Source organism: Limanda limanda, chromosome 16 (genome assembly GCF_963576545.1).
Source record: "Limanda limanda chromosome 16, fLimLim1.1, whole genome shotgun sequence".
NCBI classification, from domain to species: Eukaryota; Metazoa; Chordata; class Actinopteri; order Pleuronectiformes; family Pleuronectidae; genus Limanda; species Limanda limanda.
In genome coordinates this window covers 24,108,741-24,128,392 of record NC_083651.1, presented here as the reverse complement: position 1 = coordinate 24,128,392, position 19,652 = coordinate 24,108,741, and the positions used below count along the sequence as shown (strand labels likewise).

The following is a 19,652-nucleotide window of genomic DNA, read 5'->3' as shown; positions in this document are numbered from 1 at the left end:
TTACATTTTGTTTTGTGCTGCATTATACAATGACATACAGTTTGTTGTCAAAATAAAATTAACTGAATTGAAATGGTCAATTTTATTTTTTTGGAAGAAAATTAATCGTTTAGATTAATCGAGTAATTGATAAAATAGGCGTCAGATTAATCGATAGAAAAATAGTCGTTAGTGGCAGCCCTAGACCCCGGCACTATCAGTACAAGGCGCCTGAGTTTAATCTGTAGGCTAAGGCATTTGTTTAAAGGTGCCATTTGTGGTGCCAATTGTCTATCAAGCTTTACAAAATATATTAACTGACATGAAATGTGAATGCATTTTATCTAGCAAGGCTCTATTGTCACTCTTACTGTAGTTTGCATGGCTTCAATATATGTACCGGTAATTTATAAATGCTGTCAAATTCACTCACTGCTCTTGAAGTAAAAATAGGAAAAATTTGTAAAATGTCCAAACAGTGCTTATTGGGTGTTGGCACAATGTCCTCACCTGCTATGTTAAAATCTGAGTGAATTAAATGATAACCTTTGTTTCTTGGCCCTGACTGTAACTGTTCTATATTCCAGCTGCTAATATTGGAGAAGACTTACTACCCTCGCTTTCCCGAGACGACATCAAAGACCTCTTTCCTGGTCCTGAAAATTTCTTGAGGCGGCGGGCTATATGGCTTGTTGTAAATACAGATGAAAAGGTCAGGTTTGTCTTTCACAGTACAACAGAACTGTTTAACAGTACAACATTTTTCCAATATCACAGTTTAAATCTGGTTCATATACATAAATATGTCATTAGTTTAGACATGTCTGCTTTGAGTCCATTTCAACAGTGGATATAAAATAAAAAAGTGTTTTTTTAATCCCCAAAATGATAATGCTTAAACTAACAAGTAAGAACATACTATGACAAAGTTTCTCAATCAATGTTTGTGTAAATGTGTTTTAGGTGGATACTGCTCCCGAAATTCAGCAATCACCCCCCACTGGAGGCAGTGACTTTTCAAAAGAGGAGGCCAATACTTCTAAATTTGTGACTATGTCAAACCCAGAATACATAGTCTTCACCAACAGTGAGCTTGAACAGGTGCGACGCTCCTACTTTAAACAGAAACGACTGGGGACCGAGCACAATGTGACCCTATCCAAGGAGCTCTTCTGCAGACTCATAAGAAACACTATGACTAACATGATCTCCATCGCAAGAGCCACAGAGGACTCCAGATACCCCACCAAACATGAGGTGAATGCCATGGCAAAGCGACTGGTGGATTACTATCCAATGATAAAAGAAAGGTCATCAAACAATGAGTGGGTGAGTAGATTGTCACTTTTGCTTGTTGCTGGTATGATGTTAATGCTGAGATTTCTGTTCATACAGTGCTAAATCGTGACAGAAAGTTCAAATGGAGCAAGACATTGCCGAAAGCTATAATTAGAATATAAGAAAGTTTGAGCCTATTGTCATTTTTTTTTATGTTAACTTTGTATGCCTCGCAGGAGCATGTTGCCAAAAAGCTCATGAAGAGACTCTCAAATGTCAGAAGTCCAAAGAAGGCCAAAGGTCCTCCTGCCAAGAAACCACGACAAGAAGTCAGTTCAGACGTTGCAACTAAGTTCAGACGTTGCAACTACTGACTATGATGGAGATTCCAGCACATCCACCATTATTCTGGAACGGTCACCTGTTAGTCCCATGGGCATCCCAGTAGATCTGTCACCTAGAACCAGTACTCCAGCGCAGAACCGGATCAGCAGTGATGAAGAATGTATGTATTGTATTACATTTAATTTGTCAGTTTTACTTGTTAGTTTGGAAATCTCATGTCCCCTTTCCACCATAACATTCCTGTAATGTCTTCAGCTTGTTCAGTTGACATCATGGACAGCCAGAAAATCCAAGCAAGACACTACAAGACCCTCCAAGAAATATACAAGTCCAAAAAGCCAAACAAAGCTGCGGTCACTCATTTGCTGAACATGGAATTTGAGTCTCGAAGATGCTTCATCACCTCTGATGTTTTAAAGGAGCAAGACAGAGCAACAAAGATTCTAGAGGCTTACCCTTGTTTCAGAGAACTGGATCATGTAAGTAATGTTGCTGTTTTTTTTTGAAGAAGTCATCAGAATGTACTTTTTTGTTCAGTTTTTTTTTCTTTATCTGAATCTATTTTTCAGGTGCTGGATGAGCTGCAGCGAATCATCCAACCGACCAACTCCCAGTACATATCAGAGATGCAGAACAGATGGAAAACCTTCTATTCAAAGGTCCAGTTTTATGGAGTGATGAAGAAGGCCATGAAGCCTCCTAAAACTTTGAATGGAGGTGAAGTCACAATACATTGACTTGTTCATTTTATTTAATAATGTCTCGTAATTATTTGTTATGTTAAAGTTATTTATAGTACCACCTTGTATTGTCCCTTTTCCATTTAACCAGTGGAGCATATCACAGCTGTCTTCAGAGCCCTGCCACTGCTCTTTCCGTCCAGCACTTTGCCACCAAAGAAACTGGGCTCAACCAGCGAGGCTCTTTTCCATGTCCTAGCGGTGAGATTTACAGACTTACTGTAACATTTCATAATATGTTACAGTGTTTCAGGCATATATTTTATATTACGTAGGTTTATTTACTTTGAGATAAACTTTTATCATTTCGAAAGCTCCAAAGGGGAAGTGTTTTCCATAGTGTACTTAATGTAGTACTAACATCATTGGAACTAGCTGTGCATTCAGCATTTGCAGTGGGCTTAATGCTGAGGGGTTACTGTGACTATGTGTTTTAAAGTACAATATGATTTCACTAATGTCCTAGTCCAGGTCTTAAGTTTATGTTACTTGCAATGTTTTTTCTAATCTTCTTGATTTATTTGTGTCATCTAGACTTCTGAGGATCCTAATGGTTTCATGCAGCAGCGACCCCTGTCTTCTCCTGTTCTGCTCGTTTCTGAGGACAACTACATGATCGCCATCGGAAAAACACCTGTGACCACCTTCACCATGGACAGACTTAATGAGGGACTTCTCTACGTCATGGCATATTACTATGCCCTGCACATGACCTACCCCAAGTGCATTTCTACACTACTCTCAGTACTGCAGACAGAGGTACTTCAAGATTCAATTCATGAGCAGGATTTGACCCCTCACTACAAAAAAGAAATGGGTGAGTGGAAGTCATTCAGTGAGTGAGTCCCTTTGGCCATCACTCTGCCCCACTCTGCCTGTTGAAAGACTTTCAAAGAAAGTTGATGTTCTGTTTAAAAAAAAAAAGTTCATCACAATTAGACACATTTGTTGGTGAGATTGAAAACCTTTCTTGTCGGATAATATGCTGCAAAGCATCTGCAACATGGTGTTTATTGCTGTAGTATGCTGCTACAATAACTGATGTTTTTTTTTGATAGTGAGGTTCAAATCATAACTGGCTTTTCAATCTGTTAGATCATGATAGCTCTGGAATGTGGAAGTCGTCCTTTTTTGGATGTTGAGTTGAGCATTGTTGAGTTGAGTATTGCAAAGTTAATAAAAAAATATTAAATGAGAATGTTTTGGTGTCTTGATTTAAGACAACATCACTAATATTTGTTATGCTGTTTTAAGAAATTATGTCTTATTTTAACTACTTTCATGCTCATTATCAATCCCAGATTAAGGTGTCAATTCTTAAATTTAATTTAGTCAAGAGACTTAAGTTCTTATTTTAAGTAACTTAATCTTAAATTAGTGTTTTTTTCATTGCTTGTTTTAGAAGAATTCGGGTTAATTTAAGATTTTCTGTCTAGTTTAAAGTCTCATTTTAGTCTTTCAGAGCTAAGAATTTTGGGCTTATTTTAAGAAATCTTGTCAAGCAAAAAAAGCTTACCCCATTGGCAGATTTTTTTGCTTGATATAGGATAATTCGATTGAATATAAGAATTTTTTGCTTCTTTTTTGAAGGGCAGTTTTTGCAGTGCAGGTGCTAGGGAACCGGGGCAATTAGTATTACTTTCGCTTAGTTTTGTCATTGAAAGAAAAAAATATACATGAAATTCTTCTTTCAAGGATAGATATTGGTTTGGTATACATCAACATAACGGTTAATGATGTCAAGACTTTAATGAGAGCCCATGGGGCAGAACACGGCATGCTCTGTTTTTGGAAGTGGTCAACAGGTCATTATCTCCATCATCCCTCAAGAGCAATTAAACACACTTGGCCACCCTGGAGGCCCATCCTCGGCAACCAAGACAAAACAAAGATGTTTTTCAGTGTTGGTCAAGAGAATGAACAATAAACTTTAACTTAGATTAAAGCAACATGCAACATTGAAGGGCCCTTGCAAGTTCACTACAGCTGACGTTATAGTGAATCACTGAGATCTTTGGAGTCAAGGAGCAGCCTGTTCTTTCATGTGAATGGGTCATGCACTTGTAGGTGGTGGTCCTGGTTTCAACTTTCCAATAAAGTAACGTCTGTTCAGTTGTCCACTGGTGACAAATGAGAGGGTTGAAAGAGACAAAGATAGTGGTGAGCAAAAATTAATTAAAGGGGACATATTATGAAAATTCCACTTTTGTAGCGCTTCTACACGTTAATTTGGGTATCTGGCGTGTCTACCATCCCAAAAACTCTTGGAAAAAAAAAAGTCTGATTTGTTGTGGTTCCTCTGTCAGAATGTGTCGAATGGGAATACGACTAGATTGTGACATAACAGTCTATCTACATGGCATAGCACCCCCCCCCAGAGGCGGAGATCTGGTGGAGAAGGAGACCAGGGTAAAGTCCTCAACTTGAGGCGGGGGGTGTTAGCTGGGGAGCTAGCCGAGGGGGGGAAGCTAACCAGCCGGGGAGCTGGGTGTGAGGCGGAGGAAACAGAGCCTGCGGTCGGGGTGAGTTACCTGCCACAGCCCCCTCCTCAGCTCGGGCTCGCTGGGTGATGTCGCGGGCTGCTGGCTCCATGTCAGCGGCTCGCTTCTGGTGGACGTGTTGCTGTTTTCAGGTAGGAGGTCGGTGCTGCTTTACTGTGTTGATGCTGTGGCTGCTGTGACTCTGTTTGACTGTGTGTCACTGCTGTTTGCTGCTGCCTCAGCTGGATGTGACTTTGTCCAGGTTGGACGTGTCAGTGTTTGTTTACGGCTAGCAGCAGCGAGCTAACGCTTGCTACTGTGTGTGTGTTTTGCCCCGGTAGAAGCAGCATGTATGAATAGAAAACAGCGGGGACGTCCCGCAGCTAACACCGGGCTAACGCTAGCTTCTGTGTGTGTGTTTCGTCCCTGTAGAAGCAGCATGTATAAAACGAAAACAGCGGGGACGTCCCGCAGCTAACACCGGGCTAACGCTAGCTTCTGTGTGTGTATTTTGCCCCGTTAGAAGCAGCACGTATAGCAAACAGCGGGGACGTCCCGCAGCTAACACCGGGCTAACGCTAGCTTCTGTGTGTGTGTTTCGTCCCTGTAGAAGCAGCATGTATAAAACGAAAACAGCGGGGACGTCCCGCAGCTAACACCGGGCTAACGCTAGCTTCTGTGTGTGTATTTTGCCCCGGTAGAAGCAGCATGTATAGAAAACAGCGGGGACGTCCCGCAGCTAACACCGGGTTGGTGCCGGTGTTGGGGACCGTGTCTCTGCCGCTGTGGCCACTTAGATGCTTTACGTTTATCAACAACGAGCTAACGCTAGCTTGCTGCTAGTTTGTGGGAAGCATCGGACTGGGAGGTGGAGGGAGAGATCCCATTTCGGGTCCGGAGTGGAGGAACAATGCTCTCGGAGTCTAGCTTGTGTGTGTGTGTGTGGCGCCCCGGGCATGCAGCACGTATACGTTGAAAACAATGCACTCGGAGGCTAACCCGACTCGTGGCTTCTGTGTGTGTCTGTCTTTGTTAGAAAATAGCACCGGAACGTGTTCAAGGACCCCCCCCCGGTCTCCGGTTGCATTGTACCCGTGCCTGGGCACTCGCTCAGTGGCAACCCTTTCCTGTGATGCCCGGGTGGTGAAGCGGAGGAGGAGGGGGGAAGAGAGCTGCGCCTTATAACTTTTGTGGCTCGTACAGATTTGCTCCACGCACCCCGAGCTGCACAAACCGGTGCCGGTCAACAGCAGCTCGTTGCCGCCTCCGTCGCTCGCTTTAAAATAGACTCATACCCGGGGTTTCAAGTGCATTTCACCGCAAAAGTTGCAGCAGTGTTAGCCTCCAAAGCTAGCCCCCACATCCCTTTGTCTGTGTGTGTATCTGCGTGTGTGTGTGCGCGCGCTCAGAATATATGCCCTGTATGAACAAATATACACATAAGTATATACTGTATACACACATATCTAATGCATGTATTTAAATAAATGTATCTTTATCAGAAGGTGTAGTAGTTTGAAAATTGTAGCTTCAATGAAGAAACACAACAAACGAATACAAAAATATATGTGTAGGACAGTGACTTAAAATGATTTTAACAACCTTAAATATGCTAAGGAGAGATTTAAGACATGAAAGCGGATGTGTGTGTGTGTGAGTGACGGGGGGGCGGGGCGGTGAGAGGGGGGGGCGGGGCACTCAAAACGGGTCAATCTAAGGAGGGCTGTTTTAGACATGGTAAAAAGGCTGCTGTTTTAAATGATCCGTGTGGTATTTCGACCAAAAAATGTTACAGACATTTCATTAAGACCCCAAGGAACCATATCAACTTGTGGTAAAATGGGCATAATATGTCTCCTTTAACAATCTCAAAGCTCTGGTAGATCTGACTAATAGCGATTGTGTTTACACGTATATGAACTTATGCCACAAACACATTGCAAACGACTGCCACAAACGCAATGATTAAGACAAATTACTTTATTTATGTAGGGGTAGAAACAGCAGGTATTAAACAGGAAATAGTTCACCCAAAAATTATAATTAACTCATCATCTACTCCCCACTGTGCTGATTGAGGGATGGGTGAAGTGTTTGAGTCCACAAAACAACGCTGGAGCTTCAGGGGTAAAAGGTGTAGCAGTCGATCCAATACGTCTTAAGATATTAGAGACTTATCTTCAGACGTAAAAAAAAACAACAGGTAAAAAAACTTAACATGTCTCCATACTGCTCGTGTGATGTCATCCAAGTGTCCACAAGCCCCGACATCCATATTCGACTCCAAATGATTTATTCATTCTTTTGTGAGTATGCAGTTGTTAAATACCCTGTGCAAAAATGATTCGGAAATGACATGGTAAGCAAGAGGCCCTTTCCCTGTGACTCACTGTCAACATGTCTGCAGCTCAGTAAACTTGAGTTCTTCATTTCACATTGAACGAGAAGAAAAAAAATTCTATACACAAAACCGCTCTTCCTTCAAGGTGTTGAATGTCTACGTTCTCCATTGTTTGACACTGCAGCTGGATTTACTTAGTAACTTAACTCTGTTGAACATAGTGATTATTTCCCAGCTTGTTAGGTATTAAAAAGAAGGGAACAAAACAAATGCTGACAAGAGACTGAAATACAAAATAAGGAGGAGCTTTACTCAAAAAGATGGATTTCTGGAACAAAGGTCAGAGAAGGAACAGGTGAAAACAAATCAGATAGACGATACTAAAAGAAACACCACCATGACACACCGGTTCCTTGAGGGGAAGGATCACGCCTCCATCTACCAAAAGTATCGCTTTGCGCCTCCAGATGAGGTCAAAGATATTATTCTGCGATACTTAAAGGGACTCTTACCTTTGTTGCATTTGAGAATTACAGCACATTCAAATCATCCCGCCTTCCTCCAATGCCCCACCCCCTCGTTCCCATCCGCGGTGTTTTTTTGAAGAAACTTTATTTACAAGCAGACTTACAAGCTACTGCCTCCACGCACGCACGTGAGTTTTTGTTTACCAAAGCAATGGATTCGGTAAGTTATATACATTTACATTCACATGCCTTGATGACGCGGGCCCGAATGCGCCACAAGAAGCAGACGGAAAACCTGCATGTCCATGCAGCAAACAGATAGGTCTGTCGACCAATAAGGTCCTTCGGTCCAAAGAATTTTATTGGTTGAAGTTTTCACTAAATATTATGAGAGTGAAATAATTGTTTGTTTTTACTCCTGGTGGGTCTGTCTTGCATTTTAGAGTGTCATTACCTTATTAATACCAATTTAACCTTATCCAAAAAAAGTGTAAAAATGCAACAAAGGTAAGAGTCCCTTTAAATGAAAAGGTAAGAGATGGTCAGTACTATGAAGATACAATGCACTCTCTTAGCAAAGTGCATAACAAGCTCTGGAATAGGGTATTCTGCTTATTTGTTGTAAAAACTGAGAGTTGTTGGTGAACCTGCAACATTCATCATACTGACAGCAAATACTACATATGTTGACATCCTCAGAAGGGACAGCCACATGTGCTTGCAGTAGATCTGGGATGTGGGACAGGCCAGACATCTCGTCTGTTGGCGCCGCACTTTAAAGAAGTTGTGGGAATTGACATCAGTGAGTTTCAGCTGGAGGATGCCAGAGCTGTGCCCGGGTTCTCCAACATCGAGTACAGGTAAGACATCTGGAGGCGCTGTTGCGCTAACCTGAACACAACCTGAATTGTGTAAAATATTGTTAGTTAATTTGTACAAATATGCTTCGAGGCTTCTGATTGTGATCTGGAATTTATTGCTCCTCTCATAAAGTGCCCTGCCTAGACTGCAGAAATTAGCTTTACCAGGATCCACCCCTTTCACTAAACGGTGATGATTTGGTGACAGCGAATTTGTCCAAAACGGCTCTAGTTGGTTGGCTGTTGAATGCCAGACTTGGACAGAGGGCCTCTGCCTTCAATTTCCGATGCCGTGAACACCATATTCATGGCAAGGATGAAGAGAGTAATTGAGGCTCCTCTCAATTTTCATTCTCTTTTCAAACTGACACTAATGTGATGTTGTATTTCTAGAAGTGACTCTGTGCCTAATCTTCCCGTAGAAGTTTAGGATGAGATTCTTGATCTTACAGGATACATGGTGTCAGTCCTTAGTAATGTCACCCATTGGGTATTGAGTCAAATTAATGGGGTCAAGTCAATACACAACTAGGCCCCCCTTCCCTTTGTGCAACTCTCGGATCAGCTGGGCGACAAATCCAATGTGTTACAGGCCCCGAGGAATTCCAGAAATACCTCGCTCCTTTTCTAAGGTCAATTAAAGTATTCTCATGGTCTGTAATCTTTATGGATAAGTCACTGAAGGAGACTTAACTGCAAGATTGGGTTATGTTTCTATGGTTTCCCACATCCTACCTGTAGTGTAGTGTGTTTATTCTTGGTCAAAATCACTTGAATGAATTTCAGACTTCAAAGAGAAGCGTTCATATAACCAGTGTAATGGTTGTGTCAGTGAACAGTGTTCGGTTGTCTTTCTCTGTGCTATTTATCTGGACTCACATGCTGTTCTGTCCGTTGCACCTGCAGGAACGGGAGAGCAGAGGAGCTTCCATTCTCTGACGGCTCTGTAGACTTGGTGACAGCATCAGCAGCAGCCCACTGGTTTGATCAGTCCAGGTTCCTGCCTGAGGCCAACCGGGGCTGCATTGCTCTGCTGCGTTACACCAATCAGAACAACAGACTTTCCTACCAGAACTGTGGAGAACAACTTAACGGCCAATGTCAATGTTAGTTTATATTACTTACATTATATATTATTTTCACATACATACAGACACACATCAAAAGTCAGTGCATACAGTAAAGGATTCATGTTTTTATCTATATTCACTTACAGGTGAAACCAAGGGAGTAGGTTTGATTTGGACATTGGTGGGGTCCGTGGGATATGAAAGTGGTTCCTAAAGTTGATAGGTTTTTTTTGTATTCGCAATGATAATTGAAAAAAAAAATCAATAAATCGGCTTAATTAACATGTTTATAATGCATATCTGAATATCAAAAGAGAATATGCATTCTGTAATGTTATAGGTTAAAGCAACTAATGAAAGAAAATGAGTCAACTTAGAAGAGTTTTCAACTTTACTCTGGTGCAACTGTAAACAACATCAACAACATTGTAAATAAATATTTTTGAAATAATACAACAACAGGTGTATCACTAAATGTACAGGTCAGTATAATTTCCTGCTGGGCATTTCTTCCTCCAGTGCCCATGAGCCAGCTGCAGGGTCATCAGCCAGGAATCGCTAATACTAACATATACACAGATTAGTGTCCATTGTGCTCTTCCTATTTGAAAGAACCAAACACATGCCTACGTCTTTCTGTAACAGAAATGAACTGCTGATAGATTTCTTTAAGGTCAATGTTGTCCAGTGTCTCCTGATGGACATGGCACACTGCAAGATTGTTCAATCTGACTTGAGTCATGGTGGTTCTCAGCCATGTTTTAAGCCTCCTGAGAGCACTGAAACTTCTTTCAGCCTCAGCTGATGCAACTGGTATGACTAAAAGCAGCCTGATAAGGGACTCAACCTGATCAAACAGACCTCTCACTTCAACTGTCAATCCTCTCATTATTTCTGCCACTTCAACACTAGATTTGACAGTGTATTTGGACCTAAACATGGCTAGTTGGACCTTTAGTATGTCCCTGTTCAGCTCTGGGTACTGATCTACAATGTCATTCACTTCTCCAGTCAGGAGAGTTTCCTCCAGCTTTTGCAAGACATTTAGATCTGGTTGGTTGAACCTCTCCTCAAACTGAATGTGCACACTATCAAGCATTTTATAGAACTCTGTTCTATAATGCTCCTCTGCTGACTTGGGGATGTGCTGGCTTGCTTCACTTGTGAATTGTTTTGGTGGCTTTCCTTGGTGAGGAATCTGAATGGGCTCAATCCCAAGGGAGTCAACCATAGCCACTGCTTTCTCAAAAACCTCATGAAAGCTCTCCTTATTTCTTTTGGCATGTACAGTAGATTTCACACACTGTATGGCACTTCTCATACCTGCAACAGTTTCAGTCCTTTTTTGAAGGGATGTGTTCAGACACTCCAGCTCCTCTATCACTTCTAATGCCAGACAAAGACCAAGTACCGTTTTCTCAAACCTCTCACGCAGACCATTTGCTCTCATGCCTGTGTTTGACCCACTTGATGCCATCTCCTCCAAGCTAGACAAAACACGTTCATACTGAGACAGCACCGCTCTGATAGCTTTGCCCCGCACTGTCCACCTGGTTGGACAAAGTGGTCTGAGTGATTTTAATGGTACCTCTGAACTTATGGCTTTGGAAAATATGTTCTTGAATTTTCCTGATTGCTTGTTTAATGTGCCAAGCTCATGCACCCACTGTAAGGAATCATTGATCAAGGGACTGGCTCTGCATGCAGACTGCGTAATCAGGTTAAGACAGTGTGCCCCACAATGCACATACAATGGTAACGGTTGCTGTCTCTTCAGTTCTGCTTGTGCTCCAGAATATTTGCCTGACATATTAGCAGCACCATCATATGTCTGGCCTCTTAACCCAGAAATGGGAATATTGAGCCTCAAGAGGACATCCTCAGCCATTCTTGCAATCTCCACTCCAGTAGTACCAGGGACCTCATACAAACCAATGAAAACCTCCCGTGGTACCAGGTCATGGTCCACATATCTAAAACAAATAGCCTCTTGTTCTGTTCCTGTGACATCTTGTGTGCCATCAATGATGAGTGAATACTGCAAAACTGGTAGCATCTGGATGGATTGTGCAATACTCCTGACAATACAGTTTCCTAGCATCTGCAAAACCTCGTTTTGCACTTGAGGAGAGGTATAGTCATGACAGCGAGCTAACCAAGTACTGAGACGTACATCATCCCTGGCTTTAAATTTCAGAAGTTGAAATAGATTGCCATCTTTTGTCTCATGGCCTCGCAGTGCTATGCCCAGCCTGGCAAGGTACTGTATTGATCCTACAATATTTTGTAGGCAGTACCTAGCATCCTCTTGTTGCTGTACCCATGCACTTGAGAGCTGCGAATCTATTGGGCTTCCCTCTTGAGCACTAACTGTCATGGCATGATGGTGGGATTTGGTATTTTGATGCCGCTGAAAACTGGCAAGTGCATTCTTCCAATTATTAAATCCCTTTGACGAAAAGGCAGGGTCTACCTTTTTATATAGTGTGCTTTTCTTTATAGTGTATGTTTTCACACAGTGAAAACAGAGAACCCCTTTGATGGAGGGGCTATAGTGCAGCCATGGATACTGCTTGAACCAACTCTCTTGAAAATGGAGGAGCTTGTGTGGCAGCTGTTGAACTGGAATGTAATTTGGGTGAGGTTGGTTTGGTTTGTCCAGAATATCTTCTTGAATGCTGACAATCTCCCTGACCCTATCCTTGGCACTCTCCCTGCTGCTCTCTCCATTTGGATCAGTTTCCTAAGAAATCACAGTATACATTTGACCACGCTGTAGCAACTACTGCAAACACACTATTAATATAGGCCTATTGTTATTCAGGTCATAATCAGACTAATATTTGACACAATGCTGAATCTCATGACTAACATATTAATCATTATTGAACCTCACCTGTGAATTTCCAGCCTCTCTTCCATCTCCTCCAGCCTCTCCTTCTCTAGCCTCTCCTTCATCTTCTACAGCATCTCCTCCTCTGTCTCCTTCTCTATCCTCTCCTCCAGTCTCTCCTTCTCTATCCTCTCCTCCAGTCTCTCCTTCTCTATCCTCTCCTCCTCTATCTCCTCCAGTCTCTCCTCCTCCAGTCTCTCCTCCTCTATCTCCTCCAGTCTCTCCACTGTCTGTCACCTGACAGAAGTATGTTGATGCATGACATATGAACAGATATATTAGGGTACATACATGGGTAGACAAAATGTTCACACAATTATTATGTTTTATTCCCCCAAAATATATATGTATAAAATCACATGAGCATCTGCAATGTGCTTGTTGTTACTGTAAATGAGAGGGAAACCTTGAAGGAAAATAAAGGTTATTAAATTTAATTAATGTTTATTTATCCCCAAACATTTTTTTTAAACCATTGCTCCCTTTCCACACAAATAAAACATGAAAATAATGGTAGGCCTATACCTTAAAATGCCGATCTCTTTGGCATTATAGCCTATGCTGACTAATAATCAATATCAGTATTGTTATGGCTCTAAAATATATAACCTTTTAATTAACTTACACGTTGACTTCTAAAGAAGTCTCTTATGTCCAGTTTTCGTTTCTTCGACATCCTACACACACACACACACACACACACACGCACACACGCATAAAACACACATAAATATAAGTGTTACTGCAAATGACATCACTGATATTAAAATCCGTCTCGCTGACGTGACCGAAGGCAGAACTTACACTCGCAGATGCAGATATTAGCTATGCACTGAGGCGTCCTGTTGCTCCTCCTGTCTGGGACTAGCAAGTTGCCGGTAGCTTTTTTTTTTTTTTAACAAGCAGATGGAGTGACAGCGGGGACAGCCAATCAGGTTGAATATAGGTTTGCGGGAAACCGCTACAGCCAATCAAAGCGCGATAGTTGTTTAGAGACGGGACTTCTAGCAGAGACTGATTTTTAACCCTTTGTGTACTATAATTATTGCCTAAACAATACGGACAGCGGGTGTATTATTGGTAGGGACTACACAGTAGAGGCTGGATTTTGGTAGGGTCGGGACCCTACCGTCCCTATATAATCCTACGCCCTTGGGTGAAACAGCTGCTGATGCCATACACCAGCAACATCCCAGTAGCTCAGTGCAACAGTAAACTGGAAGAGTTATACTCTGCCATCCCTTTTCCAGACAAAGAACGGTAATTACAACACAGACACTTAACTGACCAATGCTAAGTACACCTCTGCAATATCTAGAATTAACTGTCGGCTGACCTTTAAAAAGACAAATTAGGCCTCATTTTATACCCTAGCCTATAAAATGCGAATAACAAAGGTGTTTAAACATTTTGGTCCGGGCCTCTGGAACAGACAAGAGACTTGAAAGAATACTTTACTGAGTTACATTGTATTTCTCACTATTTTGTATTGAATACAAAAATTGATCTACTATATTGATACAACAGGATTGAAACAGAAGTGAAATCTGTCATCACTTTGAAAAACCTGGTGGGATTTATTGAGACCCTGTCCCTGTCCTGTTCCAAACTTACAAGAAGAAAGACCCTCAGGCGGCTAACGACCTGCTGCTCAACACTGAGAAAAGGTAACACACACACACACACACACACACACACACACACACACACACACACACACACACACACACATACACTAGCATTCTCCAGTTATCCATTCTGGGAATATTTTTAATAATTTACTGAATGTCTTCCTGGAGCTCTACAAGTTATATAATCCGACTCTGTTTCTCACTGCTTCACAGGTTTCTGGATGAAATGGGAGTCACGTCTCCGGACACTGAAATAGAGTGGACGATGGAATATTTCTGTGTCCTGGCATCTAGGCCACAATGATCAATGCTACAGAAAAAGAAGAAATTGATTCTGGGATGTTAAAGACTCTGATGTATTAAAAGGTGTGCATATTGAATTTGGACATTTCTGTGTTTTTCCCCAGTCGAACTCTTACTGACCTTTTGTTGTGTAATGTAAATTCTGTCTCAAAAGTTTTACAAACTAATCTTCAACACACTGTGTTTTTTTATTCTGTTGAAGGTAGCTTGTCGCTTTTGACATTGTTTACTGTTTTTACTTTGTGCAACATGAAAATATGTTTAGTTTAATGATGACATCATACTGCATTACCACTAAAAGTACTTTCTGAAGACGCCAATAATACAAAAAATGATACTAAATACTTTTTATATTTAATTGACAACCATATATAACTGATACATTGCAGAGATAAGTTTAAAATACCAATAATAAGCATAAGAAACACTGCAATATTCAGAGAGCTGATAATTTGGGATCACAACTACCGAGCAGTTTATTATTAATCCTATGAAGTCAGTGTTGACATGTCCTCACAGCCCGTGCAGGAAATGGCCTGACTAAATTCTGCTGACCAGCAGCTGTAGAGGTTTATAAGCAGTGCCCGTTAATAATTTAAAACCTTAGTTAAAGAGTAACATGAGATTTAGAAGCCAACAGACGTACACACACAGTTGCACACATGACGTCTTTGCAATACTATAATTACACACATTCAAATCGTACCTCGGCCACATCGTCCTCACCAGGTTGTTCTGACATGACCCATGAACCGACCCAGACCTGTGAGCTTTGCCTAAATGTGTTATTTTTATGATTACATTCAGGTCACTCGGCATTGTTGCACACAGAGAGGGAGCTGTCCCTTTAAACACCCTCATTATGAAACACACCACATACCAACAGAGATAATAGAGCCTCCCAGTTCCCTTGCACCCCGTTGTTTCCCTCTTGTGTGTGTCCGTCCGTGCATGCGTGTGTTTGTGTTTGTTTGTGTGTGTGTGTGTGTGTGTGTTGTGTGGTTCTGACTGCCTGCCTGCAGACGAAAAAGAAGGTAACATCGATTGCTCTAAGCTCTTTATGAAGCTTATGATAAATCAGCTGTTCACAGAGGCATCAGTTAACAATGGCTCACCGTCTGTTTGAGGGCAAGAAGCATGCAGCTTCTTACTTAAAGTACAGGGTCTCTCCATCAGAACTTCTTATACAACAGGTCCTTGGATTCATGGAAAAACGGGTAAGTGCGAGTAGGAAGAGGATGGCAGCCTCTGGAATATTAAGTACTGGAGGACAAATGTCCAAACTAACTGCACAGCCATGTTATTTTGACAGAAAGCTCGTCCCTTTGAGCTGGCAGTGGATGTGGGTTGTGGCTCGGGACAGGGCACTCGGCTGCTGGCCCAACACTTTGCTTCCGTGGTGGGGACAGATGTGAGTCCTGCCCAGCTGGATTTGGCTGTGCAGTATGCTCTGGAGGCAAACATCACATATAGGTGAGCATGGACCAACCTGCAGTCAGGATTCATATTTTATTCTTGAACTTAACAGGGTTTTTACATGAGACCGTAGGTGAAAGGCTAATTCAATGCTACCTGAAAGCTTCATGGGTCACTTTCTAGTTTGTTTGTGCCATGTTTATTTGGCTACAGAGGGAGAAATCAAGCCAACCATTAAAAAAATGCATGGTGAGATATCAAGATAACACCAAAATGTTTATATTGACTGCTCTGTTGAGCAACTTGGCGAAAAGAGAGAACAATGGGAACCTTGTCTGGTGAAAGTCGGTCATGCTGTGAGGCCCACACTGCAGAACCAACATACATTCAACTGAATAATAAACCCCCATGTATTGTTTGGCAGTATAATATAAAGAATACAAATATTTAAAAATTGAATATGCAAAGCATGGAACATTGATTAAATAAACCCAGTATCAATGGAGTATTTAGTCCCGTAGTTCAAGATATTTTAGAATGTCTACATTACTATTAGTAAAACCTGGATGGATACATGGTGGAGTTAATCATTTATTGCATTGGTGCAACATTAAAACTCAGAAATGAATTGTTTAATCTGACTTAGTGATTTTTGTATTTAAAAATTCATTAGTTGTAAAACGTGGAAAGGCCCAGACGTTGTTTCAACTGGTGTGTGTGTGGATTTTGATTCAGTTCCTGCTACCTTCCCATCTTCAGAGAGTGTGCGGCTGAGGAGCTGCCGTTGGCTGACAGCTCAGTGGACCTGCTGACGGTTATGACTGCATTCCACTGGTTCGACAGGCCACGCTTCCTCCTGGAGGCCCACAGAGTCCTGAAGCCCCGCGGCTGCTTGGCTCTGCTCAGCTACACCATGGACATGGAGCTCAGCTACGACGGCTGCTGCTCGCAATCAATCAACCAAGTCTGCACAGAGGTACACGCAGAGTGAGAGAGATTTCTGTGAATGTGCACATGAATACAGTTATCAAATGTGTTTCCTGTTATAGATATACTAACATGTCAGGACACATGATAAAGTAAATGAAAAGCATTTGTAGCAGCATAATAATAATAATAGGGATCAATCCTGCTGACACGGGTACTTCAGGGAACCATTCATAGTCATGACCTGTTCATATATCTGCATACTGAAAGATCAGATTCCAATCACAAGCAAATGTGTCCATTTACCTTGAGGAGATGAGAAATCAGTGGGCTGTGAGTATTAGGACAGCATATTACTTTTAAGATTTAAGATTACATGTGTTCAGACAGGATTCATCCCACTGACACAATCAAACAGGCAAATATCAGCACATTGCACAACACTGCAATCTAGTGGATATTATTGTGTATAACCCATCAGTGAGTAAAACATCTGACTCATGTTGTATATAAGGACATCAGTGAGTTGATGGACTTTTATGATGATTTGATCAGTTTTATGCAGCTTTAAAACTCTACCGCGACCCTCACATTGGTCCCAGCACTATTGAGTTGTACCGGGCGGCGTATGAATCCATCCCTTACCCGGACAAGGAGTGGTGAGTGAATACTCACCTCTCTCTGAATTCTAAATATTAATTTCCAATCTTTTATCACTTCGGGCAGTACAGTGGTATGATTTGTGTGTGTGTGTGTGTGTGTGTGTGTGTGTGTGTGTGTGTGTGTGTGTGTGTGTGTGTGTGTGTGTGTGTGTGTGTGTGTGTGTGTGCGTGTGTTCATAAAGGCAAGAGTGTGTGAGAGTGAGAAAGGCCATGCCTCTGTCCGGCTACATGGGGATGGTGGAGTCTTTCTCCAGTTATCAGATTCTGCTGAGAAACGACCCGCAGAAGGCAGAGCAACTCTCCCAGGACATCTGTCAAAAGTAAATACTTATGCACCACAGTATACACACACATGTACATCACACACGTGTCTGTGAAAATGAAGAAAAATGACTCATATGATGATGTTATTATTACCTCTACCAAGGATTTTATATCTCAGCCCTGTCTGTTTGTTTGTTTGTTTGTTTGTTGTTTTGTATCTTTATTTGATCGTGAGATAGAAACTTGCTGGAGAGATTTGTCATTGAAGAACCTATTAAATTAAGATGATGATCCGGATCTCGAATTTAGTTTCTACTCAGGGAGAAATGCATATTTAGGGGACTGATATCTATGAATGTGTGACATTTGGTGCAGCTTCATTGAATTTAAGGAGATTGTTGAGCCTTGGGCTGAGGTTTGCACCATTCTAATTGTTATATGACACGCTGAGAGATAAGATCTGCCACAGGGACAGGATGTTGTCCCGGACTTCACCCTCTGAATGACTTATAACACTTTATTTCCCATGCTGCTCTCTGTCCAGGCTGATGTCCGTGATGCAGGTGACCTCAGCAGAGGCAGAGGTGGTGGTGGCTGTGAAGTATTACTACCTGCTGGCCTGTAAACCAGAGGAGGCCTGAGTCCTACCACCTCTCACACTTTCAACACCGATCATGAACGTCACGGACACAGGAAATTGATGTGTGAGGTTGTTTTATAAAATACCACTAGAGGGTGACACTCAAATCAAGAGTCCGTGATTATTGTCTCTGCATTCATTGTCTATGTTCATTTTTGAGGCATTTTTTTCAAAACCACATCATTCATGTGGCCTTAATCCACTTTACATAATCTCAGAGACCTATATTCTCTTTATTTGCAGACCTCTGTAGATTTATTAGCCCTGATGCCTCCACAATACTCATTTTGCATCGAATCTTCATTTGATTTTAGCAGCAGTAATTAAGATTTCAATGATAGAGGTGATGGACCTCATAGCAGATATAAGGTGTCTGTGCTGAAGAACTGTTTCATGATTGGTCCCCTCTGGCTGCTTGAGGTCTGTTGTGACAGGATCCACCTGGAGTGTGATTCTTCTGCTGGAGACAGACACATTAGAAACTGGCAGAGTGGAGGCATTAAGCCTTTTGTGCCATTGCCTGACTCCACTTGACAAGAAATGGTGCATTTCTCTACACTGCGGCAGCAAGTTGTGCTTCCTCAGCTGTCAGTCGCATGTTCTCAGCTTGACTGAGCCGCGTTCCACTTGATGAAGAGCAGACTGAAGGCTGAGAGGCAGCAAGCAGAGCAGCTGAGGGAAGCTGCAGTGAAGCTGGATCACCAGGGGACATTCAAAGAGTCGGCTGATGACTGTGGGTCAAACACTTCTCACTGACTACACATAATGTTGAATATTATTAATATCTCTTGATACTTTACAAAAAATGTGTATCTCAGCATTTCAGTTTACTAGTCAGACGACGTAAATGGAGTTTAACATTTAAACAAACAAAACACTATGTAAATTACTGTTTTGAGTTGAATATGAATGTCGGGGCTTACGGACACATGGAGGCACGTTGTGTTTTTTCTGTTGTTTGATTACGTCTGAATAATGACTCACCGTTGACTTCTATTGTATTGGATTCTGCTGCAACAAAGTTTACCCCTGAAACCCCAGAAATGTTTTGTGGACTCAAACACTTCACCCACTCCTCCATCGGCATCGTGGTGAGTAGAGAAGGAGGGTGAACTATCCCTAATACCATATCCTGAGAAATAAGCCGCACTCTTTAGTATTTTTATCTTCTGGTCGCTCTCCGCTCATAATGCTGACACTCACATTCACAAAGCATGTTTGAACAGGGATTTGTTGAAGTACACATACAATACCACTAGAGAGTAGCATTTGATCAAAAGTGATGAAAAGTCTATGATTATTGCCTCTGATGCTTTGCACGTCACAATATAGTATTCACCAGCACATACATTTTCA

At 41.8% G+C, this 19,652-nt stretch overlaps 1 protein-coding gene and 1 pseudogene across 2 annotated transcripts; both read left to right on the top strand.

Annotated features, from left to right (window-relative positions):
• Window positions 1-7,560: 7,560 nt before the first annotated feature.
• On the top strand, window positions 7,561-14,388 carry LOC133022110 (uncharacterized; annotated as a pseudogene).
• A 908-nt stretch (window positions 14,389-15,296) lies between these two features.
• LOC133021345 (putative methyltransferase DDB_G0268948) lies at window positions 15,297-18,403 on the top strand. 2 transcript variants are annotated; one of them, XM_061088146.1, is made up of 6 exons: window positions 15,297-15,604; window positions 15,700-15,860; window positions 16,563-16,779; window positions 17,286-17,389; window positions 17,575-17,712; window positions 18,201-18,403. In XM_061088146.1, exons 1-6 carry the CDS (start codon window positions 15,494-15,496, stop codon window positions 18,295-18,297), a joined length of 828 nt encoding a protein of 275 aa, XP_060944129.1. In that variant the 5' UTR covers window positions 15,297-15,493; the 3' UTR covers window positions 18,298-18,403. The 2 variants fall into 2 exon arrangements, with proteins under 2 accessions (XP_060944129.1, XP_060944128.1); XM_061088145.1 differs by having other exon boundaries at window positions 16,539-16,779.
• Window positions 18,404-19,652: the final 1,249 nt, after the last annotated feature.